This window comes from Enoplosus armatus, chromosome 10 (assembly GCF_043641665.1).
Source record: "Enoplosus armatus isolate fEnoArm2 chromosome 10, fEnoArm2.hap1, whole genome shotgun sequence".
NCBI lineage: Eukaryota > Metazoa > Chordata > Actinopteri > Centrarchiformes > Enoplosidae > Enoplosus > Enoplosus armatus.
In genome coordinates, this window is record NC_092189.1 from 23,218,542 (window position 1) to 23,243,950 (window position 25,409).

The window sequence follows — 25,409 nt, forward strand, 5'->3', positions numbered from 1 at the left end:
ATATGTCACTTCCAGCTGCTCATATTTTTAAGGATTTGTCTTGCCGCAAAACAGATGCTTAGCTCTATGAAATGTGGGGCTAAAATATTCAAATCCTGGTTCAAAAATATGATACAGCTGAGAAGCAGCACTGAAGTCAGTACATCTTCTCTGCATTAATGAAGGTTAAGCAAAACAGATCAGAAAGAGAGGCGAGATAAATCTGGTGTTTACCGTGAGCGAGTAGACGTAGATGAGGACCAAGCTGGTGGTCATGACCAGGTTTGCAATCAGAGAGAGGGGAGCCAGGTACTTCAGGTTGGGGGTGAAAACCAGCAGGATGACGGCGGGCAGGAAAAAGAGCATGTAGAGTCGGGAGTCGAAGCTCTGCATCAGGACCTGGGTCTGGTTGGTGTAATTCATCTGGCAGCTGAAGGTGGTGGCGTTGGCTGCTTCTACCACCTGGTAGAGGCAGGGGTGGAGGGCAGCACAGAGAAATTAGTCAGTTTAGAAACGAGAGAAGGAAACTGATTCTGTGGAAAATATAAGCATTTCATTGGTTCACAGCATTACATACAGGTTTGGAAAAGTAAAAAGACACTGACTCTCATAACCACAAGCTCCCAAAAAAGTTTGATTGTTTGAATGAAATGCATTCTGCCTTATGAGGTTGATGTGGCAGCTGAGGGAAGGAGACCACAGCGGTAGACACCATCATCTAGTGGTAAGAAACTGTACTACACTTCAATAGACAGAATGTGTGGACCCAACCAAATACAATGCAGAAAGTGTTTGATTTCTTTACAATGACATCCACTTCAAGTGTACTTGACACGAACACAAAAACTACATTTACATACTAATACTAATACATACATCTAAGAGTCAGTATTAAGAGGTATATGTGGCCTGTAAGGTGTTCATGTTAAAGCTGGTGTATGTAAATGTTCTCTCCCTGCTGTAATGGAAGTCACTGTTATCCCCCTCATGCTAGTTTCCTATTTATTTGTATCTGGCCTGGTATGTGTAAACTCTGAGTGCACACTGAAGCCTACTCACTCTCTCAGTGAACACATGTACATATATGGGCAATACTCTTGCATAACGAAGGGAACTGCCATATAAACTAAAATAACCTTCATGAGACCATCCAAACTGAGGTAAGTCCATAAGTCCATAATCAGAGTAAACAGGACCGGGTTCACACTCTTAGATTTGTAGACTTACATTTATTGGGCGATGTAAACATCATAGATTTAGTCTGAGTTTTAGAGCTGTGCAGGTCAAAGGTCAGAAGACACAGTAACCTGTATGTTATGTTGACACAGCAAATAATCTCACTCAGTGGTTTGACAAGCAGTGGACAACTATTAGACAACACGTAAGAGTATGTGTGTGTGTGTGTGATCATGACCTGCTTGATATTGTCACTGAGGAAGACAAAGTAGACGCAGCAGAAGCCGAGCTGGGTGATGATTAGAAACAAGTTCACCGTCTGTCTGAGAGAGATAGAAAGAGACCAATGTTAAGAGTCCTTATACAGTAAATACTGAGCCTGAATCATCACTATGCACTTATACATTAGGCTCATGAACTAACACGTAGATGAACAAGCTGCTCTCTGACAGGAAAGGCTGATATTTTTAGGCCAACATGCCTGATTGTTTTGTGGAATGTTTTTCTGAATTATTTTCTGTCCCAAGAAGTTCCCTGAAAAATGCTTTGTAATTTGGTACTAATTACAGAAATGTTGAATTGTATGATTGCCTGTAGACGCATGTTCAGCTGACCTGTTGTGTGTTGACTAAAAGACTGTCTAGGTTACAACCGCAACCAAATAGAGTAAATTAATGGAAGTGCACCAACTAAACACTGTGTCAATTTCCCCTAAAATTAGCACTAAATCATGCATCCTCTCTAGAAGACATGTAAACTTTTCTTTATAAAATGAAGACTTATATGTTTCCACCATAATTATACTTCATAGTGGGAGAGCTTCTGAAACACTGGGGTACTGGGACACATTAGGCCTTAAAAATAAGAGAACTTACTAAAACATTACTGAATACAGTTTTTCATAATAATATGTAAAAAAAAAACAACAACAACCCAAAAACCAATCAAAATTGTTTTTGTTTGGGGGTGACATAAATAAATGAATAAAAGATTAACTCTAAACTCAGTAGGTAAAACATTCGTCTTACTTTCCCCATTGTGAGTGTCTCCTCAGCCAGGACACGTTTTCCATCCCGTACTGCACCGCCTCACCGTAGGTCAGAGATGGCCTGTTCATCCTGGACGGGGAAACAAATTCACGTCTTTTAACTGCCACTGCATTCGTCTGTTTGTATATATGGACACTCCAACTGAGACAACCTCTGAACACAAACTGCCAATAAAGTAAAAAAAAAAAAAAGGCCTCATTACAGCTGCTAAGAGCGTAGGTTGGGGAAGAATGAGTAAAACAGCTAATAAAGGCCAGAGGTGGAAATCACATACTTTTCCATCCATGTATGGATGGATTACTATATATTTGTAGGTATAGGGCTTCGTAAATACAACATGTGGTTCCTGCCACAGGTTGAGGAAGGGATGACTGTAATAACGAAACCTCATAAACAGGAAGAACAGCATTTTTCCCATGAGCATTTTTTCTCTGTATTTCTCAGATTGATTGATTTTGTACAATTTCTGAGGCTTGCTGTAGAAGCTCTTCATTCATGCGCTCTATCTGCTTAATCCTCTTTAGCGTGGCAGGCGGAGCTGGTATTTATCCCTGCATGAACAGGGCAAAGGGCGGGAGACACCGTGGACGGGCGGGTTGACTGTCAGAGTCAGCGGCAACCGCGACACACACTAACTCGTTATCAGATTTCCATTAAAGTGCACGAGTGTGTGTGTGACACAGCTGTGAAACAGATAATGGATCATTCCTGGGGTTTACGGCTTCATTGGTTGAGTTATACAATCTGATGGTTTAAGATTGGACTGGTGACAACATTTACTGCAACACTACACCACTTCTGATTGGTGGAGCTAATCACTGGTCACAGTTACATTATGTCTGGTTTGTGGAGCTGACGAAAGCCTCAGCATGGGTACACTCCAAAACTCGGTGCCCATATGCCGTGGAGGACATAGTAGAAAAGGGTGGCGAGACACTCTTAAATAGAGTAATCTGTTAGCCAGCGACAACAAACAAGCTGCTGTTGGCACGGTGAACAGCTAAGTAAACAAATGACAACGACAGCAGAGCAAAAGCTGTTGTTTTACAGCGAATACAGCGTTAGATTATTTGGCAGAAACAAGCCACAGTGGACCTGCTGTGAGGGAACGGAAGTAGAGATACGAAATTATCTTCAGGCTGCGTTTTGGAAACAAACAACTGCAACTGCATCTACAGGGGAAGACAAAATCATGTAAAACCCTGCAGAAAAGAACTTTCAGCTGAACCCGATTTATCTCAACCTGCCTTTTCTTTGTCTAGTTTGGTGGGTTTAGAGTTGGGGGACACGACAACATATAGACCATTTTCTATACTGTTCATATACTGTTCAGTATCTCTGCTTGTACTGCAGGCAATGCTGTTAATCAATGAGCAAAAGTGCATTACAGCAATATTTGATTTACAGAACTTGTGTATCAATGTAATGATTGATTTGTTAGGTAATTAATTCATTGCATCAGTCAATCCCGCCTGTTTTTTTGTTTTTGTTTATCTAGAAAAGCTGATTCAATTGAATTTCTCTATAATGTTCAACTTTTTATCATAATATATACCCATATCATAAAATTAAACTCATAACCTTCAGTGGGTTATATGTCTAGCTGGAGAGACACGAGCATTAGTGCCAAAAAAAAGAAAGAAGAGAAAAGTCAACAAGACTGTGGCTGCATTACATTGTGGTCTATGAGACTAGAGTGCATGACAGGTGAAGTCCTTGCTATTTGTTTTGTGAGGAGGAGCTGACATTATTATATAGCTGAAATGCCAAAGCCTGTTATTTAACTCCACTTTACTTGCTGGAAGTAAGTTAACATGACAGACTTGAACAGACTTACTTTAAACTTAGGTGGTGGGAACATTTCACCAGCAGCCTCATGCAGTGGACTGCTATGACGCCCATACACAGCAGGCTGATGGGTCCGAGCTGGAGAGAGACAGACAGAGAGGGAGGGAAGGAGAGTCATGTGATTCATTTATTTAATCTTTGCATGATGATGGGTCTAATACATATTTCTGTTCAGAGTATTGTAAAGGAAATGAGGTGTGAAGAAGACGCTGGATCTGTAACACCTGTTCCATGAAGATGCTCTTGTAATTTGACTTTGTAAACACTTTTCCTTGAGAATCAACATCAAGCGCAATAGAAATTTTAAAATGTTAAGTATATCATGTCCTTTCTTTTTTTAGCCTGGCCTTGACTTCATCAGTATCACTTCAGCCTCCATCTAAAGTTATCAGCCCAGCAAGCAGTACAACACAAACAGTGGAAGCTTATCGTCACGTTCGACATACTGGCTTTTGTTGTTTGATGTTATAACACCGTGAGAATAATTATTATCTTGTCATGCAACACATCCAGCCTGTCTCACTACTTGACTGCAATCTTGCACTTTGGTGCAACATGTTAACGTTTTCACACCACAACCACAGCCCTCTACATGACTCTGTGAAGCTTAGGGGGGTAATGCTCCTGGAACATCAGAAATACCAGTGAAAAAAGAAAAAATAAGATTAAAAAACACCCTGATTGTTAAGAGCTTCTTTTTTTCTATTCAACTTTGACATTTTTTGTGGAGACATTACAGTTATCTTCCCCTATTGTTGGTTGTCCCTGCTCACAACTGCATTACCAGACAACAACAATGTACTTTCCACAAAAAAAATAAAGCTGACAAATTTGCTAACTGTACATACTGTTCATCTAACTCAGACTGCAACATCAGCCTGACCACATCTGTATCATCTCATGAATATCTGACAGGAACAGGAGCAGACTGCAGACCGGTCATGTGACCTGCTGTGATAAGATAATAAAATCTCTCGCTGTGTGCTTACCACCAGGCCTGCATTCTTGACAGCCAGAGGCAGCCCCAGCAGCCCCGTACCGATGTTCCCTTTCAACAGGTGGATAAGAGTCTGACAAAATCTGGAAAAGGAAAAAACATTTGTACCAACAGTTAGAACAGTTAGAACCAGACCAACCACAATTTTACTGTTAGCTGCTGATTGCATATTAGCTTTTATAATACTTACGAGGTTCCCGTCCGTTCTCCAATCCTCTCATAGTGGCGTTGAGGTCTGGAAGGTCCAGGAGGAGAGGGACAAAGAGCATCCATTTCTGATGGATTTTGGTCGGAGAACAAAGAACCTGAGACGAAGGAGAGAGGGGAAAAGAGAGGGAAAAAACAAGAATAAGCGAGGACAAAACCCTGTGTCATCATGTGTGGGGACCTCGTGAAGTTAACAGGTTATCTCACAACTACTGCATTTTGTTGAAACATTCAACATGGGATAAACACATTTTCTTGCCAATGAAGGGCTCTACAGTGTCATTTATAAAAAGCTTTGCTAATGTGAGCTAAAATTATCAAGGACTGGGTGTGGATGTAAAGTTATTTTCAGCATTTTTAATGCTTTTCGATGGGAATGCTTGCAACACTTTTGTAGGCTATCAACCAACATAATCACCCTGATGTTCGCTAAATAAACAGTGAACAGCTTTTGCTCTGCAGTGGAGAGAACAGGTAGCTGCAATAATGCCACACTGAGTGTGAGGCTCAGTAAAAAGACTGGGAATGACTGTATTATCTGAGTGAGAGTATTGTATTAGGGCCTGTGTCCTTTTCAGAAAAACGCTGGAGAGACAGAGACAGAAAAGTCCATTTGTAGGTGTATATCGGCCAGAAACTGAATGTTGCTGGTGAGTGTGAGTGCTTATCACCCTACATGTTGTTGGCTTGATGTTAGCTGTGTAGTAAACCACTTAACTAGAGTTAAGATATTGTTGTCATAGAAACAAAACCGACGCTCAGCGTCATTTCTCTCAGCGCTCCCTATGTGGACACAGGCCCTTACTGCAGAGCTGAGTGACATGGCAACCTGGCAGTTGAGAATGACACCTGTAACCATGGTAACTGTGAACAACAAAGATGGATGGATTTCTGGCACAACTACAGCTCCTTCCTGCATGGAGGTCAAAACACCAGGAAACACTTGTAGTGTAACAACACGTCTCTTGGCCTTCATCATCATAAAACACGAGACAAAGACCATTTAAAACGATGGAACAGCTGTAACCTCAGAATCCTCAACACAAAAATTAAAAATGCATGACAAAATGAGACGAATACTAGACTAAAACACAATAATAAAATAAGTAGAATGTGACTAAAACTGATGTACATTTCTGTCAAAAGATTAGGAATCAAAACTCCAGTGTCAAGAATGAACCCTGATTTTCTTTTAAAGGCATTAAAATCACTTCATGCCTTCATGTTAGTTCAGTCAGAATAGATTCATTGGCTCTTCACTGTGGTGTCTGTTGTGCACCAGGCTAACATTACACAAACTCATGACTTTTTAGTGGCGAAGAATCGGTCCTGTAAAGCAGCTGACTGTGAACAAACACATGACAACAAGTATTTGGTTTAGCAGGTCATAATTTTGAAATGGAAATGTTTTGAACTGCAGAGGAGACAAGAAGCCCTGCAGCTATAATCAGCTACTGCTACCTGCCTTTTGATAGACTTGTTTAATAATCTGCTTCACCAAACAGACTGCAGGGCTTCAGTGGAGTTTACTTTAGTCTCTTGGGACTCTTATAATCCTTTTACAAGCAGAGTATTCATTGTTGCATCTGCAGGCAGAATGTCTATTCACAGTGTGAAAACTAATACTGAAGTTCAACTGAGGCCCTTCTTAAATTCTCACAGCCCTGCGCTCCAAAACCTCTCAGCTGGACTTCCCTTGACATGACAACGGCCTTGACAATGGTCATGTTTTTCAAGCATTGGGGTTCAATTTAATTCAGTAGAGCTTGTCTTTTAATGGACGGTGCATACACTGTACATATACTATTTCCAAAATTTGAATGAATCAGAATAGACATAGATCAAGACACAAATCATTTAAGAAATGGCTATATTTAATTTATCAAGAATTTGCTCTTATCTTTGAGTTAATTTACTTCATGGAGGCAATAAATCCTAGATACTGTACCTTTATCACAACATGTTGAATATTTCAGTTGTTGTTGTGACCTCCTGCCCAACAAGCACACCAGCCATGCCAAAAAAATGAAAGCTGCTTTGATGATTCAGTGTCTACTCGCCAATTGGGATTACACATAATCCCACTGCGTCTACGTACCAACTTATCTTATACTTATCTTACACTGTATGTACCATACCCAGAGTACATTTCATTTTTTTAAATCCAATGCTATATTGATAAAAACAGTGCACTTGATTTCCTTACCTTCACCTCGGATGTCTACATCGCTGGAGGCCATCATGTTGGGTCAGGTGGTTTGGTGGACGGCTGGGTGTCGTCTCTCCCAGCCTCGCAGATCCTAATGCTGGGAGATCAGGGAGTCCAGCATTGACAGCTACCCACTGCAAAACACAGAGAGAAATTCAGTGTCAAATTTGGCATCAGCAATAAATCCATTATGAGATCGTGAACTTCACAGTGACAGTTCATGCTCATTGAATAAGATGTTGCCTCTTTCATTCAGTCATCTTCAATAAACACTTGTAAATTCAAAAAATAGTGAGTTTGCGATATATCATTATCATTAGTAGTATTTTTGGCTAATCCAACAAATGAAATTCCTGACAAATCAACACATTTTCTCACATCAATGCCAAAATGTTAAAAACTGATGATAGACACGTTTATGTATTTGACTTTTGGCTCTCGCACTACCACAATATCAATATAACATATAAAAGATCTGGAACCTCTTTCCAGTTGTGTCTGTATGTTTTTTTTCTCATGTGTAAAAGGTCTTCTTGTTTACTGTGATTGTGTTTATTTTCTCTCAAACAAACCTCAAAATCTGTGCTTGCAAGGAAATGTTTTGAAATGTACTATACTGATAATCGGTTAATCATTCAAGTCATTTATCAAGCAAGAACTCTGACCAATCTCTGATTGTAGCTTCTAAAATGTGAAGTTTTATATCAGAGTAAACTGAATTATCTTTGGGTTTTGGACTGTTGGTTGGACAAAACAAGACGACAAAGATGCCACCTTGGACTCTGGGAACTTTTGAGCGTCATTTCTGTATGTATCAATAATGACAACAACTGTTAGTAGCAGCACCAAAAAGAAATGTTCTGTCAATTTAAAAGTAAAGCAACCTCACATATTATCAATCACAGGTATACTGCAGATGAGTATGTAAAAAAATAACTACACTCTATCTCCACTTACAATTTGAATGAACAAGTAGTTTGAAAATGTTAATTTAGGTGTGAAATTTCACTAATGTATGAACAAAAGTAAAATAAATATTTTACTTCACTGGTTCTGATAATCATGATAAACTCTCTCTAATACATTATAGTAATTTATGATTATGAGGCAAGTCTTATTGCACTATTTAACAAGAGGCAATGCTCACATGAGAAGGTGTAGAGATCAAGACTCAAGACTCAGAGTCAGCTTAAGGACGGACAGACCCATGTGTTGGATGGCCTTTGAGCAAGGCACTTAACCCCAGGGCACTTAGCCATGATGTTGCATAAGAGCAGCGTAAGGGCTGTCAGTTCAAACAGGGTGTGTGAGAACATCTTCATGACCTGCTGTGTGTTGTTGCTGCTGCTGCGTCTTCTAATCACACGAGGATTTGTACAAAGGCTTTGCTGTCCACCTGCTGATTCGTTGCCATGAGGACAACAGAAAAGTTTAGACTATGCTGCAATTTTTTCAGGAACCAAAATTGTTTGTATTTCCCAGCGGTTATAATTTCCCGTCAAGTGAGCACACTTCTTTAAACCTGTCACAGCATTACCATTTAGTGTAGCCTATACTGAATCCAGAACAACTTGTGAAACTTGTCTGACCCCCCCTGCAAAGAAAATACAAACCTTTAAAGGCATTGTGGAATTCCCTCTTTAGGCATTTATCCTGCATGTATCTTACATTAGCATTGTGAACTATTATTTCTTGAAGGTTACACAGTAAAACACACATAATGTATCCAAAAAGAGTGAACATTTCTCCTGGAAGTTCCTCCTGTTCTCCAGCAGTGGTTCAGTGAGCCTGCAGAAAAGAAGTGTGACTTGCACAGGAACTACAATGCAAGTGTCTCAATTATGAGCTACTCAGCAATTTGCACAATGTGCCGTGACACTAAAGTAAGTACCACGGAAATGCAAATAGCATGGTGTGCAAGTGTTATATACTTACTATATATACTAAGTTTTGTACCACAACCCCAATAAACAAAGTTTGGAAAAAGTATGTTGTACAGCAACAATGTACTAGAGTTTCCTTCATTCCGTAATGAATAAAAGGGATTAAGGCACTTCAGCTCAAGTAACAAAAACTACATATGGCGCAAATAGTGACCTTTACACTCAAAGGTCTGAATACCAGTATTAAAACTGATATTGGATGCAGCTTCCACTGTTTACAGATGATAAGCTTGCACACAGCAGATTCCGTGTTTGTCCTGGGTGCGGCCGAACAAAATCAACTATTTATCCGTCTCCGTTTGGTCTTTGAAAGTTTAAATTGAGTGGTAAGTGGTGTCCTTTGATTACAGCACAACAACACATACACTGCAGACTGCCCGGATAAACCCGATAATCTCATCATTTTAAACTAATCTTTGTCCAGGAGACGTGAGAGTGTCTCTGTCGCCTCAATGGACAGGCTGATAAGATAAGACAACCGGGACAAACATCACAGACGGGATTTGGCCAGGAAACAATACCATTAAATTAGCTTTTGAGTAATTGTGCTGTGCTAAAAAAGCAGTTAAATGGGGCACAAACGGGTTAGCGTTAGTTGCTATTTACCTCCGAGAAAGACACACACAGAGAGAAGGGACTGAAATAGCAAGAGAGGAAGACATGAGCTAAAATGGGAATTACTAGCGTTAGGTTGGATGTGTTAACATGAAGATAGCTACACGCCAGTACTAACCTGTGACTTGCATGGAAACACAGCAGTTTATTTTGCTTCGGCTCTGTGCAGCAGCTTAGCTAACGTTTTGTGTCATAAACCTATGTTAGCCGAGGTTAGCTAGCTATATGTCCCGATGCCATCTTTGTGTACGTAAACACCCAGCAAAACGGCTCATAACGAACACGAAACCTACCTCGGAGAAACCTTGTATTCTATCTCCTCTCCTGGTCTCGGGCTGGCTTTACCAGAGGCTTACCTCGCCGCAGACCTCTTATTTTCATATCGTAGTCATGTCTGATTGAAGGCAGCGCGACAACACTGCACCGATTGAACGCGAAACAGGAGTCCGCTCGGCTCCCAGCGTCAGAGAGCCAGCGGTGTGGTCACGTGACCCGGCCGAGGACGAAGCGTGTAGCGCTGTTGGACGTGCCGTTGCCATAGATACGGATTATAACGTTAACGCTCACTGTTCGTATGTTTACACGACATATTTAGGCTAAATCTGACATAATTCAGCGCTAGCTCTGGAAAAACAACTCCTAATCTTGTCAGGAAACACAGCGTTAGGCCAGGAAGGGAAACATATAACTGACTAATGCCAATATGGCAAAATACAAGGGACTTAAATGTATTTTCAATTTCCACTTTGTCAAACCTGTTGATTTAAAGTACGTTTTGATTCTAAAAGTCTGAAAAGTCGTCACCACGACTAATGGGGCTTTTAATTTGGAAAAAACGTTGCTGATTGGAAGCGCTCGGTTTGGGCCCCGGGGCGGCCAGACTACATTTATTCTGTCTTCCTCTTGTATGATTTGGTCAAATAATCAAGTGAAAAGAGACCAAATACTACAAAGGGTTTTGAAACGCGCATTAAAAAGAGAAACAACCGGTAAAGTCACCCCGGTGATGCTTGCTGTGCGTCAAGCTTGCCTAAATGAAGTCAGGATAAAAGCAGAAGTGAAGCGGGTTTACGTCATAATAAAACAAATTATTGTCCTCTTTAAATTTGTATTCATTACACGTTACATTCTCTTCATACACACTTTTTAAGTTGTACTTACCAAAAACGTTGCAACATAAAAATATGTCCATCTACAAATAATATCTGCTCCTTTTTTCATACCGGATATCCTGTTGCCCCGGCGTTGCTCTAAGCTAGCTTCACACTGACCAGCTAACCAGGAAGTGAACATTTTCACAGTGCGTTCAACATTTGCAAGTCAGTCAGAGGCGAAAGTCCACAGCTGGTCTGACAGTCGGATTGCGCCACATCACTTCAAACATGACCGTGAGTTACGACCGTAGCTTTACCTTTAGTTTAGCTTTTACTGCTTAGTTAAGATAGCATTTCCCGTCCGCATTGCTAAGTAGCCCGTAAGCTAGCTTTGAAACTTGCTTTGGTTGGCTCATATAGCGTTATATACTGTACGTTAACAATCTCTTCCATTGACGGTTATAGGCCCGGTAACGGCAAAATCGATTCTGTTCATTGAACTTATTGAGCAACAGCGTGAATTGAGCAGCACAAGTTAACTAGCAGTAATAGCTTAACTTAGTTCAGTTATTACAAAAGTAGTTCTACCGTCACAGTGAGATCAATGGTGGTAATGCTGGTATTGACATGAAGTAGTTTCTCACGTAAAATCTTAATATCAGGTCTCACAGAATGGGGTCTTCAGCTATTCTTCGTCTGTATGCTACCACTTAGGTGTTGATATAAAGTGTTTAATGATGAATATGATTGAAATTACACCCACAAAAAATGCAATGTCAGTGACGCAGCAAGATAACGGCGCATTATTTAATCTGTCTCCACCAGAAGCACGAGTTTGAGGTGGAGATGACGTGTGAGGGATGCTCAGGAGCTGTTACCAGAGTCCTCAACAAGCTGGGAGGTGAGCCTGACAGGTGCTATCTCAGTCTCCTCTGGGTGCTAGAAGAAGAGAAAAGACAGACGCCCAGTGTATTTTAAAGTGTTCTTCTGGTTCGATCTCTGTCTGCATTCTAGCATCGATCAATACATGACAAGCATGTATGTCTGTGTAGTTTATCCTATGACTTCATTGATGTATCTAAATGGAGGTTATGGCTGTGATGCATGTTCCCCTCAGACCCCAACTACATACAGAAAGCCTTTAACAAATGCAATAAAATAATACTTCCTTTACATACTTTTACTTTTATTTCTGGTAATGAAATTGTTCTCTTCAAGAGTCTCTTGCTGTTCACATGCCATGTGACTGAATGAGACCAGCTAGCAACATACTTTGGTCTATAAATAATGGTGTTGACCTTAAAAACCCAAATTACCAGTAGTTTAACTCCAAACTCCAATTTTTTTTACAGCCCTTCCATTCGCAAAACATCTAATCAAATGCCCTCCCCCTCCCTCTTAAACCAATTTTAGAATTTGTTTCTTGATAATATCACCATTGCCTTTGAAAAATAGTATGTAATGTTAAAGGAATTACGTTGAACCTACAGCTCTCTTCTCTGTCCTTTCACAGAGAATCCACCAAAAGTAAAAGGGCAGGTTGAAAGCTTTTAAAGGCAGCTTACATCACAACCACCCCGTGACTTCTTTGTCTCTGAATGTGGAGTCAGCCAACATGTCACCTGATGCAGCTTTTTTTTAACTTTCATTTGGCTTTGTCATTAAAATGTTCAGTGCCAGAAGTGACACTTCTGTTTTTCTAGTTCATATCAGTCCCACAGTCTGAACTGTGACATTATAACAAGAAACCTGTTTTGATAAACGCACTCTGCCCTTAAAGTAAATTCCTTCCTTCAGATCCTTTTACATTGAGTGTACTATGGTGAATCTTGTTGTTGTGCAGGGAACTGCACAGTGTCTTCAGTGCTGTTGCTTCTTGGAGTTAGACAAAGTGCCTCTTTGTTTTCTGTGCTCCCAGATGTGAAGTTTGAGATCGACCTGCCCAAGAAACTGGTTTGGATCGAGTCCGACAAAGAAGTGGAAGTCCTCTTGGAGACACTTAAGAAATGTGGAAAGGAGGTCAAGTACAACGGCACTAAATGAAGGAACCTGCTTCACGTAGAACAGGTGACACGATGGAGATAAAGTGTCAAAGTCCACTTAGATTTATGTTTATTTTCCCTCAGATTTATGTTTATGATCTCCGTAAACTTACTGTAAATCTGTAGAGTTTTTTTAATTTAATCTTATACATACATATTAGTATATTACATATTAGTCCTGGAAGTCAAGACTATTTCCACTATCAATTGATCTGTTTTGGTTTTATACATATATTGGCATCGGTTGGTTTACTTCCTCCATCTGTATGTGTGTGTGTTTTCTTTAGGAAATAATTGCTGCTGCAAAATGAAGATTTATGCTGGAATTGAAGTTCTTTTTCCTGTCTGATGGATCCTAAGTGACCCCCCCCCCCCCCCCGCTCACACGCACAAAACTCCCCTTGGATGCAGATCTTCATTCAGTGTTATGATTGACGAGGCCAGAACAAGCAAGCGTGTTTGGAGAATGACAACAAACCCAAAGATCGTGATCTTTAGCACTTGTACACTTGTTTTGAGCCTTCCTACATCTTGTTTTAACATTTCCTGAAGTGGAAGTAATGTTTTGTGTTACTTTCAGATATCTTTCTTTGATAAATAACTGTAGGGCTGTACAACGATATGAACTACAGCTGTAAAATCAAAAACATCAGGACAAGATTTGAAGTATGGTTGCCATTTTCACGTAATTATGTTTGTAACTGCCTTTGCTGTTTATTTAATAGGTCCCCTTAAGACACTACCAAACTTCCTTTGACACAATTGAAGTACATTCCCTGAATTGTAAAACACACTGCAAGGTGGTGGCTATGTTTGCCCGAGCGTTCACTCAGTATTTTTGCATAATTAAAAGTCATCCCGTGTATGAACATGTCTGTAGATCTGCAGCAAGGAGGAAACTCAAGTCTGTCTTCTTCCCGTCAGGGACCATCTGCTGGACTTGATTTTGTTAAACTGCTGTCTTTTAGCTTCATTACAGTTTACACTACAATAATCCACTAATACCACAGGTCAAATACGTCATGTTGATTTATATTTACTGACGGATATCTTTTTCTCTTAACAACATGAAGCCCTTGTTGTCATTCACTCTGTTCTTTTGATACTAAAGATAATATGTTGTGTACGCACAAGGAAATAAAATCATTTCTGCCTCAGTATGTCACAGTTTACTGTCTTATTGCTGTTTTATGTAGCTTTACTAGTAGTAATACTTGCACTGAAAGAATTGATAATGAACATTTACTAAAAAGACAGATTCTTAGTTAAGTTGGTGTTTTCTGAGTGCTGGAACACGGACTGCATGTCTTATCCTATTACAAACTGAGTACTTGTATGTATTCTATCTGTATGTAAGATATGCATATATGTTATGTGTTTCACATTACATCAGATATGCAAGTTTGTTTTGTCAAGATCATGTCGGCATAACTAATGAGTGACTGCGTATTGAAGGAAACATTTTGTCTTCCACATTATTACGTAAAAAATGTGTTTTGTGAAGTGTTTGTATGTGAAGACGAAGTAGAAATTCTCAATCAGTGTAGTCGATGCACGTACATCCTGCTGATGCACACAAGATCCTTTCTGTTCCTTCATTTAGACCAGAAGAGGCTTATTGAGATTAAAATATCAATGACCAGGAAGACAGCAATAATAATAATAATAATACATTTTAGGCTTTAGGAAACATCACCCTGTGTTTTCTGAGGTTTTCTTACTATACTTTTCTGTAAATGCCCACATTGATTCTCTTTGCTCTCTCACTCTGCAGCACCCTGAACTATCTTGTCCTTCCTGAAACCATAAAAAAGACAAATGTACGTGCTCCTCCCTGCTTACAACCCAGACAGTATGTGACCGACCAGGATGAAGCTCAAAGCAATGTCCTTCACTGCAGCACAATAAATAAACGTCCTTGTATAATGCTGCACTTCAGTAAGAATACACACTACGTATGTAGCTGTCTTTTTACCACATATCCAGCGGTTTGGATACAAATGTTAACCAAAAGTTAAACTGCCACTGTGTGCTGATGGATCAGCCCCTGACCAACACACAGCTCACTCACTGTAAACTGAAAATATTCAGGTTGCATAATAATGCGATGCTTCAACCACCAGGTGGCGCTGTGTGATCAAGATGTGCCCACTTTCTTCAAAGCAGCACTTGCCTCCTCTTTCAGCTGTAACTTCTTCTTTTTTCTTGAAGAGATTTTCTTTATTCAGTATACTTTCTCAGACACTTGGTTAGAATTAAATATTTAGTAGCAAAAGTTCTCTGCTTTTCTTCACATTGGTGAATGAATCAAAACTGTGTTGAGACACAGAAACACTTTCTGTCAGGAGAAGTGAGTGGAGAGCACTCCTACGTGAGTTTAATGTTTCCAACTTTAAGACTAGGATCATCATGTCAGACACGTCATCAGCTGGTAGCATTCAGGCTTTTGCCATTCGTGGTCAAATCAGGCTGGATTCCATTACTGAGGGCTCAGTTTGAAAGGCAATGTGTAACATATGGCATGGATAGATCCTGAAATGGGTGTTTTCATGTATATTTTTAGTTATGCAATCACAAATTTAAAGATGACACATTATTGATCTCCCAAGATGCAGATTAGGTATTATATCAGCACAAGAAACAGACCAGAGAAGGAGGTACGCTCAGGATACAGAACATGCAATTTTCTCATATTCCTGAGTAGAGCGACATACAAAAAAATACTTTAAATATATATATAAGAGTTCAATATATTATAATCTGAATTTAAAGCGGCAACATCCAGCCTTTTTGACAATAAAAACATGATATCTGTCTGTTTGTCAGGCTGCTATCACAGACACATCCACAGCCGGTTCAACCCTCGCGCCCTCGCCATGAATGACACCCAGCAGGACGGTCACCAGCGAGGCGTAGAATAGGGTGGCACAGCAGATGTAGAAGGTCCAGCCGAGGTGCTGCAGCAGCTCAGGTTCCTGCTGCCCGATGGACACCAAGAAGGCGATCAGAGAGCCGACACAGAGAGCGACTGCAGAGGAGGACAGCGAGTGTTAAATGATTACAAATGTTGAATGACACAGATTTTTTCCCCCCTTAATTTAAACTTTTTAAACTTTCTCAACAATCTAATAGTCAAAGTGCCCTGAAGCAAGACATTTAACCCCTCAGTGTTTCGAGGAAGTGTGTGTGTTAAATATGTTTAAATGTGGTTGGTTAGGCATAGAACATGGAGCAGTCAGCCTTCACTGTGGTTTTGAACTTTATACCTTTTTCTGTTTTTAATAAAAAAATAAGTATATTAACCAAAAATAAGACCAGTAAAATCTGAAAGAAGTTAAAGGTCAGATTTCAGAGCTTTAAAGTCCGTCCATGTTCACAACTACAGTTGCATGTGATGATGATGATTTTATATTTGACATGAAAATGAAATTTCACAGTGATGCAGTGATGTATTATCTATCTCAAAGGTTTCATTTGAGTTTCATGGAGAAATGAAAGTATATTTATAGTTCATGTGCTAACACATGCAAAACCACTATGGACCTGTATTATTTAGTGCAACAGATCAAAGCACTTACCTGTTTCAAGTATAGCTACAGCTATGAATTTTATAGGTAAATAATTAAATAAATGTATGTGATCTCCACTGCTTTTAGGTTTTCCATGCACCGTTAAATACACCTAATAATATAATGTTTAAAAAATGGCTCTGAAACAGATATTTATATACTACTACCTATGATGTACGTTGTTGTGTGAATGATTGTGGCCTGTTTAAGCACATATTGTCTCATTTCCTGTTTGGTTTAGAAGGGCTTTTATTTTTAATACACAAGGTTAGTATCTGTTATAATACTGTAATATTCAGAGGTTGTTTGTGTCTTTCTAACCGTTTATTTATGTTAGTGTTAGCTTAATGTGAGCTCCTCTAGAATCGTATGGAAAGGGGACTAACATGCTGTAGTTGTTGTTTTGTGTTCTGTAACCAGCTCTTACGTTGGTTTTGAGATTTGTAATAAATCTGAAATCATCAGTCAAGTGTCAGACCATCTTTCGTGGGATTTGCTACTATATATATGTATGTATGTATGTATGTTTGTGGGCATGTTCAATGACTTTCGTCTGTATATGGTTAAAACTGTAAAACTGTGTGTTATACCAGAGGTGATGTTGAGGAGCAGGGCAGCGATGGCCTTCCTCCCTCTGGTCAGAGCAGGTCTGACTGTGAACACAGCAGTCAGAGACAGCAGACTGGAAGCAGACAGAAACATCCACGACAAACTGTAGCTACCTGCAAGGAGATTATTTAAAATGTTATATTTAGTGATGGTGGTTAATATATTCTTATCTGGTCCTGCGCATACTGGTATATCTGACCAATCACAGGGCCTCAACACAAAGACCAGCATGCCAGAACTTATTGCCAGGGTCATGAGGTCATGTTTCTCACGTTCTAATAAGTCATCAAGTGTGTAGTTATAAATGTTAGTGAGCCATAAATAAATAGTTCTTACGATCATCTGTTGATGATCTAAAGAGCAGGTCGGAGGGATTTTTCACAACCTGTCAATTCAAATGTTGTTCTCATTAATGGCTTATACCTGATCTATAAAGCATTAGTAAATGCTTAATTAACATTGTAAACGAAATTAGTTACAACTTATAAACCCCTAATTAAATGAACCCTATTAGAAAGTAGTAGTACTGAATTATCTGCATTAATGCAGGACCCGTATACAGACGATAATGTGAGAAAGTGTGGAAGAACTTTGTTTCGACTTTTCGAATCAGCAGCTGATTGAACCACCCTTCCATTGTTTTCCTTCTAAATAAAAATCAATAAAGCAAACGTATGATGAATTATAATCTCCATAAACAAAAGACGACATCATGGATAATGGATGCTTACCCAGCCAGGCTGGAAACGTGGTGCAGCTGGAGAAGCCGTCGAAGGCGCTGCAGAGGGCAAAGAGTCCCTCGATGGCCCCCTCAGTCTGAACCAGCCACTGAGGCGAACAGAGACTCATTGTGTACAGCACAAACTCCACAGATAACAGGGTTGTCAGCACAGTCACTGGATTCCTCATATTACCCTCCCACACACACAAACACCGTCCCTCTTCACTGCATCCAATAGTTTGACTTTCTGGATAATGTTCGTCAATTCTGCTCCAGGAGATTTGATTTTCAGTTTAAATACATAAATCAGTTGATCAGAATAAAAAAGTGTCACAGCCTTTGAGCAAAGCACATAATCCACAGAAAGCTGTTGTACTTTTCACCAGCAGGTGCGACTGTGTCTAACTCTACAATGGTGAAGCTGAAGAACAGAGAAAAGAAGAAAACATTTGGTACATTGGTCTTCTCCTAGACTACTGACATACACCACGTAACTGGGACGTAGTATGTGTATACAGTATAGATTTCCCCTGATAAACATTGGCTTCTGTTGTTCCACAGTTGACACAATTAATGTAATATACTGAAGCAAATACAGCCTGTTTGCTTCTATTGCAAAGCTAATGTTGACCTGCAGGTTGGCGTGTTCAGTCCACACTCAGTGATTAACACACGTTTGTTGAACATGTTGAATCCTTTACTTAATGTCATTTTGAATGAATTGACAAATTATACCTGAGCTTGTATCAAATCTGTGCACTCTCTGAATATATTAATATATGCACACGGACTGTGAGCCAGACCTGATCACCCAACATCAGTGTTGGACCTCGCTAATGATCTTGTGTCTGAATGGGAGCAAATCCCTGCAGCCAGATTCAACATCTGGTGGAAGGACTGACCAGAAGAGTGGAGGCTGTGATAGCAGCAGAGCAATGAGCATGGTCACCTATGGGTGTAACGTTCAGGCGTCCACATACTTTTGGCCATATGGTGTATCTCACGATTGGTTGCAGTCACTGTTAAAAATCTTGTCAGATTTGGCTCCACTTTCATCTGCCTCAGCTGGACTGTCAGCCTCAGCCGTATTAGGCTTAGCTGCACTAATGCTAGCATATTAGCATATTAACACACTAAAAACTCTCTCTCACTCAAATGCACGCTCTGTCCTCAGCTGACCAGTAACAGGTAATATATGTGTGTGTGTGTGGGTCCCATGGGGTGGGGTGGGGTGTAGTTAGGGCTGTCAGATCCTGTCCAGTGTGCCAAAACAAACACACCCATCACCAGGAGGTTACAGGCAGTCAGGGAAACGTGCAGTTTGACTGACAAGTGCAAACAGTCAGCCGGCCCTGCGGCTTCGCGTCTCTCTGGGAGTCTCTGCCGTATATTTCCTCTCTGTTTGGTGAAACTTTATCATCCTGTTCTGGGTGGAAATTCATGTGGACCTTTGCCCATAATTCTCATCATAGCAAATGTATCATGTAAATGCATACTGTCGATGGAATTAGATCCTCCTGTCTGTCACAGCAGGGAGGAAAATCATACACAGGTTTAAGTTTACTTTATTTGCACATAAGCTGGTAAAAGAGGTGGAAGTACATTTACAAAGTGTAAGTTGTCCGGACATAACAGGTGCAACAAAACTAACAAACAAGTTAGTGGGGGAGATGTCCATCAAACAAACGATAAGGCTAATCAGGCTAAATGGGTGAAAACACCTGTGTTGTATCATGGTTGGAGGGATTTAAGGGTGCTGCTACTTTTGCAACGTTGAGACATGTTTAAGGCAACAAACAACACAAAGCCATGTGGTATTTGTTGTTGCCCAGTTCAGCTGCCATGTTTTGGCAAGTACGAAGACGATCCCAGTTTTGATTTGCATTCCAAAATCGAAAGAGTGCCTGAATCTGGATCAGATAGTTCAGAGTAAGAGGACAAGAACAGATCAGACCGGAATGTGATATGGATTATCTAGAATTCCTACAAACAGCGTCATCTTGTTTTCGTTTGTCACCTGCAAAGAGATGCATGTAATGTACACACAAATGTAAACACACTAAACCACAGGACAGGAAGGGGGCAGATCAAGCCTGAACAAGAGATGCAAACAGATAAAAGCAGACGAAAACAGACCCTCAGAATCACATGATTAAACATGTACATACTGTACTGTGTGTGGACTTATCTGATTGAAGAGTGGCGGTTGGCAGAATCTGTTGCAGCAACCAAGATGACACTGTAACGAGCCAGAGGCCAACGGCCAAAGACCCACAAGGAAATATTAATTACACTAATAAGTAGAGCCTATAATGTCAGGTTTGTCCCTGGGCTGATATTGCACAGTCATGATTGATGAATACTTTGTCAGCAACTCTGAGCTAAATGGTGAAATGTGATTCCCTTTTCTTGGAAGTTCATTTCTGTACATTAGACTCAAATATTGTGACATTTAACGTCCAGTTGGCATTTAGCAGCAGTCCACCAAGCTAGCAGGGCGTCTCCCATTATGACTGTGTGCTGCTGCTGAACGAGATTAAAAGCTCAGATGGCTATTTAGTGTTTTTGCTGAACACGCAGAGAAGCATGCATGAACCTGCAAAGAAGAAAGTGAGTGTTTTCACATCTGCTGAGGTTGTGAAGAGGCGCTCTAAAATCAAAAATTTAAAAGATCCAAAAGAAGCCAAAATTCACTCAAAACTCTTAAACATGATATTTATGTCAATTTCAGAAGAAGTTAGATTAAAATGATGGCAGTTTGCTGCACTCTCTGGTCACAACAGCAGTAACAAAAGAGATTGTGTCAGCCTAATTTTATGTTTTATGTTTCTTATACACACAGATAATTATATCAAAAACTTAAATAAACTATCGAACTAAATAAACCAGTTTGAAGCTATAAGACAGCAGATTTGCATATTAAAGATGATGTTTTGTGGCGTTTGTAAAGACAGCTTTGAACCAAAAGTCCTAATTGAAACATTGTGAGACTAAGAGAAGTTAGATAAACAGGTCAGATAGAGCTGATGGCATAACTGGGTCTCTCATCTTGTCCTCCTGTTGTGGTCCACACAGCTATTTCAGTAGGTTGAACACTGTGTTCCACAATTCTTACATTAATGAATGACAACGAATGAGTGACTGACACGTTAGTTAATGATATGATCTCTCTCAAACTAATGACATAACTCCTGCCAGCTCTAGCTGTACATTAGCATGTTAAAATAATGGAGGCGATGGCCGCCAGTGGCCGAGGACAGATGGGCGTGGCTGGGCAGGAACGGAGGAAAGGGAGTGAGCGTTGCTGGCTGGAGAGGTGAAGGGATAACAGGCAGGCAGAGTGAGGCGACCCTGAGGCCCACACAGAAAAGACAGTAAGTAATCAACTTGTGAAGCACATGAGGAATAGTTCTCAGGATCACTACAAGAAGCCTGAAGTGTTTAACTACTGCAGTAGTTGAGAAACGATCTGGTGAAGACAGGGTGGAGAACCAGGGTTGATATAGTACAGGTAGACGAGCTGATTGGAGGCCGGTGTGCAGGTGATCAGGGAGCCAGGAGCCAGCAGGGTGAGGAGGGGACAACCATGCCAACATGGTGGGAGTGGGAAACACAAGAAACACGATAGTAAGGGCTTCACTTTGTTCACTTGTTTTATCTCTTAAAGTTACTGAATACAAATCCCCTGTAATGTAGTCTTAATATAAAATGTTTAAGGGGTTCTGTTTTCTAGCAAAAGGTGGAGCAGAGCTTCTGCCAACTCCTCGGCTCTTTTGAAATTACTTTCTGTCTGGCAGGAAGTGAATGTGTTCTCGGCGTAATGAGACGAAGCAGAAATAAAGATCTGCCCTCCATCCATTCACACTTCAGCGTAAAAATAAGTTTTATGTGCTGAGAGCTGAAAGCACTTCGACCTTTTACTGCACAGCCTGAAGTCTCAGCCTCTGATGTGTCCAGTGTGTGTGTGTGTGTGTGTGTGTGTGTGACGTCAGCACACTGTGTCCGAGCTGCAGTTCAGCTCTGACAGTATGATTTATACTTTCTATCATTACATCTTCATTACACCTATATGATGTTTACACAGAGTGAAATATTCAAACCCACGACTCCGTGTTTTTTATGGCTGCATCTTTCAAACTTTGCATCGATTGGAATGTATCTGTATCAATCGGGGACTTGAGTCTTCCTCTTATGAATGAAAAGTTCATTTCATGATCAATAAAACACACTCTTCTCAGTTCAACACAACCTCAGTTTGATCGCTGCAGCTTTACTTGGTCTGGTATTACCAGTTGCTTGTGGTGGATCATGTTTGCTTAGTAAATCTTAGTAAACGATAGATAGCTATTACTCAATCTTACTTTCAGTCAGGTCCCTTATGATGATGAGTTAAAGTTTAACTGGCTCAAGAGATTTTTAAGAAAAGGAAGGGAAACGCTGTGCTGTAATTACTACCTGTGGCCATAGGGGGCGCTGTTCAATAAAACAAACACCTAACATTAAAACAATGTTGGAAGGAGATCTGGAAGTCATAGAAGAATCAACTGACGGGGAAACAGTTTTGGAAAATATCTTGAATTTATCCAAAAATACAATCAGCAATTCATTTAATTCAAATTTTGTAAAATAATCTATTGGTCCCCCATTTTGAGATAAATTACGAAGCCCACACCGCGATGTTGGTCTCACAGGAATATGGTATAGGACTAAAACCATTTCTCACAGGTGGACCGTCCGACCACACATTCCTGCTCTGGATAATCGTGCTCGCGCCCACTGTGGATGTCCTTTACAAAACCTGACAAACCTGGACTGAGATCCCAGCGGTCCGGCAGTGAGCTCATCTGCTGTCCTCTGTGTCGCTGTAATTACAGCCTGTAACCCTCCGACAGGGTTTTGTCTCTGCGTGGCGGCTCAGCCAGACTATTTTGAGGAATGACCAAATCACAGACTTCCCTCGAACGCACAAACAGTTCGCTCTGTCGCGTTTGAGGCATTCAGCCGTCCAGTTATTGACTGAAGAACAAAGAATATGGCAGTATAGTTTAAATTCCTGGATCAGCAACATTTACTTATATTTTACTGCTACTTATGTTTTCTTCTGCATACTGAGTTTAAACCAGAGTCACAAATGTTGCCTGGTTTAGTCTCTGTGGCCTCTAACGTGTAATAAATGTGTGAAAAGCTTGAATATTGTATTATTATATTCTTACTTCATTCTGCTAAGCTAAAGCAAATACCACGCAGTAATTCATAACTTAATGACGTATAAAAAACTAAAGTATGGGATCTTTCTGGAGGTACATGTTTAACTGGCAGGATACCTCCATCAGACATAGAAACATTGCTGCCACTGCAACTCAATGTGGATAAGCAGGAAAATGGATGAGCGGATGAGTACTGAAGAAAAAGATTGTAATTTTCTATTCAAGCAAAGGAGTTAAATCATGCAACATAACTGTGTTCGAAGAAGTGACAGCAACAATGCAAACAGCATCTTAACCTTGTTAATCAACCTACTACATTTATTCTTTTACCTTTTATTTAATTTCAACAAAACAATTTCACATTTTACTGTTAATAGATATCCATGCAAACATTACTTCTAGTTAATCAGATTTTATATTAATAAAAAAATATATATATAAAAACTATATTTAAGGATCTCTTCAATATAAGTTCCTAAGTTTCTGTAGTTTTATTATCACAGAACTCACAAACTCTAATGTGTCTGGCTGGAGAAACATCAGCTGATGGAGACGACACAACTTAAAAAGACAAACTTCTACTGAAATCTATGACTTGTGACGTCTTTAAAAATATAAACGTGTAAAGCGACATCGTCAAACGCGGCCAGAGTGGTCAGAAACCAGCAAACATGAGAGCAGATTAGCTCACTCAGATAGTGATAGTTCAACTACCTGAAGTTGGTCATGTGATCCTTGACCTGTAGGTCATAGTGGTCCCTCGAGACCTCACGCATTTAAAAAAAAAGTACAAGTTCTGTTGTGACTCGTGCAGCCAATAGTAACTTTTATTTGGATCTTATAATGTTTCGTTCTTGAGGGCGCTATGAAGTTTTCTATTTCTGATTTCGCTTCTGTTTTGTCTGGTCGGTAATGAGAGGCGCTGCACGACAAGCGTGTCATTTACACCTTGAAGTATGTTCATAAAAAAGACCCACAAGTTCTTTTGGATGTGTGTTTACACTTTGTGCTTCTGCTGTTGTGTGTCGAGCAGCAGGCGGAGGAGGAGGAGGAGGAGGAGGAAGAGGCCCAGTTTGACTGAAGGTAAAACATCTACAGTAGTAATCATTTTAAGAGCCGGTGTAACTTTATAGAGGAAATAATGGTGAAAAAAAGTAGCTTTGATGTTTGCTGTTGGGTTTAAATATTCTGCCCCCCCCCCACTCTCATTAGACTGTAAGACTGGAGGTGGGGGGAGAAGTTTACGACACATTTTATATACAGGTGAGCCAGGACAGCAGGGAGTTAAAATAAGCAGACACCATATTTCTCCTGCTGGTGTCTGTTTCCTCAGTTCAGTTGTGTCATGAATTTTTTTTTTTACCACTCCTCTAACAAATTGGTCCTTTCTCCATTAAAGTTGATGCATAACATTATTGGATGAGTATATTTTTTTGATATTCTATATTCCAATTATTGGGCGCCAAATTGCTGTTGGTGTGGCGTTTCCTTAAACTTGAAATTTGAACTGACAGTGAACCAGCAGCACCAGGACCCTAAAACTGAAGCAGCTAAATGGAATTCAGCCCTGATTAGCCCTAAAAGATGTAATTGATCCAATCTTAACCAAACGTGGTGGATGGCATCAGTGACATTATAGAATAAGTCAGTTTTTAAACTGTTCTGCATTCCAATAATTGAATGCTTGATTCTCGTAGGTGTGGCTCATTCCCTGCAAGGTTTTACCCAGTCTTTAACCTAAAAATATAAATATGCAAAACATATGCTAAAACCAACTTGCATAAAATACAATGTACACAATTTCACAGCATAGCAGTAAACCTGGAACTGTCGATGGTTGGAAAGATCGTCACCAGACTCAACACGAGTATTTAACATTTTAAAAGCATTTTAAAAGCATTAGAGGTTTGTTCTTTTATTTTGTGAGTGTCTGACGTGGCACAGAGACGTGTGTGTGGCTGCAGTGGCTTCATCGTATTTAATAGAGCTGCTCCTTCAGCTTGTGTGTCTCTGTTATAACAGTGATGTTGCGGTGCTTCAGATCTCAACATGTTTAAACCTGCAGAGCTGCAGATGGATAATTTAGCAGCAATTGAGAGAACGTAATTGCAGCTCTTCACTTCATCATCTCTGTGAGACACTCT

The 25,409-nt window shown here is 40.1% G+C and overlaps 2 protein-coding genes across 2 annotated transcripts in view; one reads left to right on the forward strand and one right to left on the reverse strand.

The window, feature by feature from the left end:
- slc36a1 (solute carrier family 36 member 1) overlaps window positions 1–10,452 on the reverse strand; it is a 37,666-nt gene extending 27,214 nt beyond the window's left edge. Inside the window, exons 1-8 of the mRNA XM_070912917.1 lie at window positions 10,317–10,452; window positions 7,463–7,599; window positions 5,240–5,354; window positions 5,042–5,132; window positions 4,042–4,130; window positions 2,184–2,273; window positions 1,394–1,478; window positions 214–441 (exon numbers count right to left, since the gene is read on the reverse strand). Coding sequence (XP_070769018.1) covers window positions 214–441; window positions 1,394–1,478; window positions 2,184–2,273; window positions 4,042–4,130; window positions 5,042–5,132; window positions 5,240–5,354; window positions 7,463–7,499 — 735 coding nt within the window. The 5' untranslated portion in view covers window positions 7,500–7,599; window positions 10,317–10,452. The remainder of the gene's footprint in view (window positions 1–213; window positions 442–1,393; window positions 1,479–2,183; window positions 2,274–4,041; window positions 4,131–5,041; window positions 5,133–5,239; window positions 5,355–7,462; window positions 7,600–10,316) is intronic.
- An 830-nt stretch (window positions 10,453–11,282) lies between these two features.
- atox1 (antioxidant 1 copper chaperone) lies at window positions 11,283–14,310 on the forward strand. The gene is made up of 4 exons (XM_070912918.1): window positions 11,283–11,411; window positions 11,943–12,018; window positions 13,036–13,184; window positions 13,447–14,310. The coding sequence occupies exons 1-3, from the start codon at window positions 11,406–11,408 to the stop codon at window positions 13,158–13,160; spliced, it is 207 nt and encodes a 68-aa protein (XP_070769019.1). The 5' UTR covers window positions 11,283–11,405; the 3' UTR covers window positions 13,161–13,184; window positions 13,447–14,310.
- The last annotated feature ends 11,099 nt before the right edge of the window (window positions 14,311–25,409 follow it).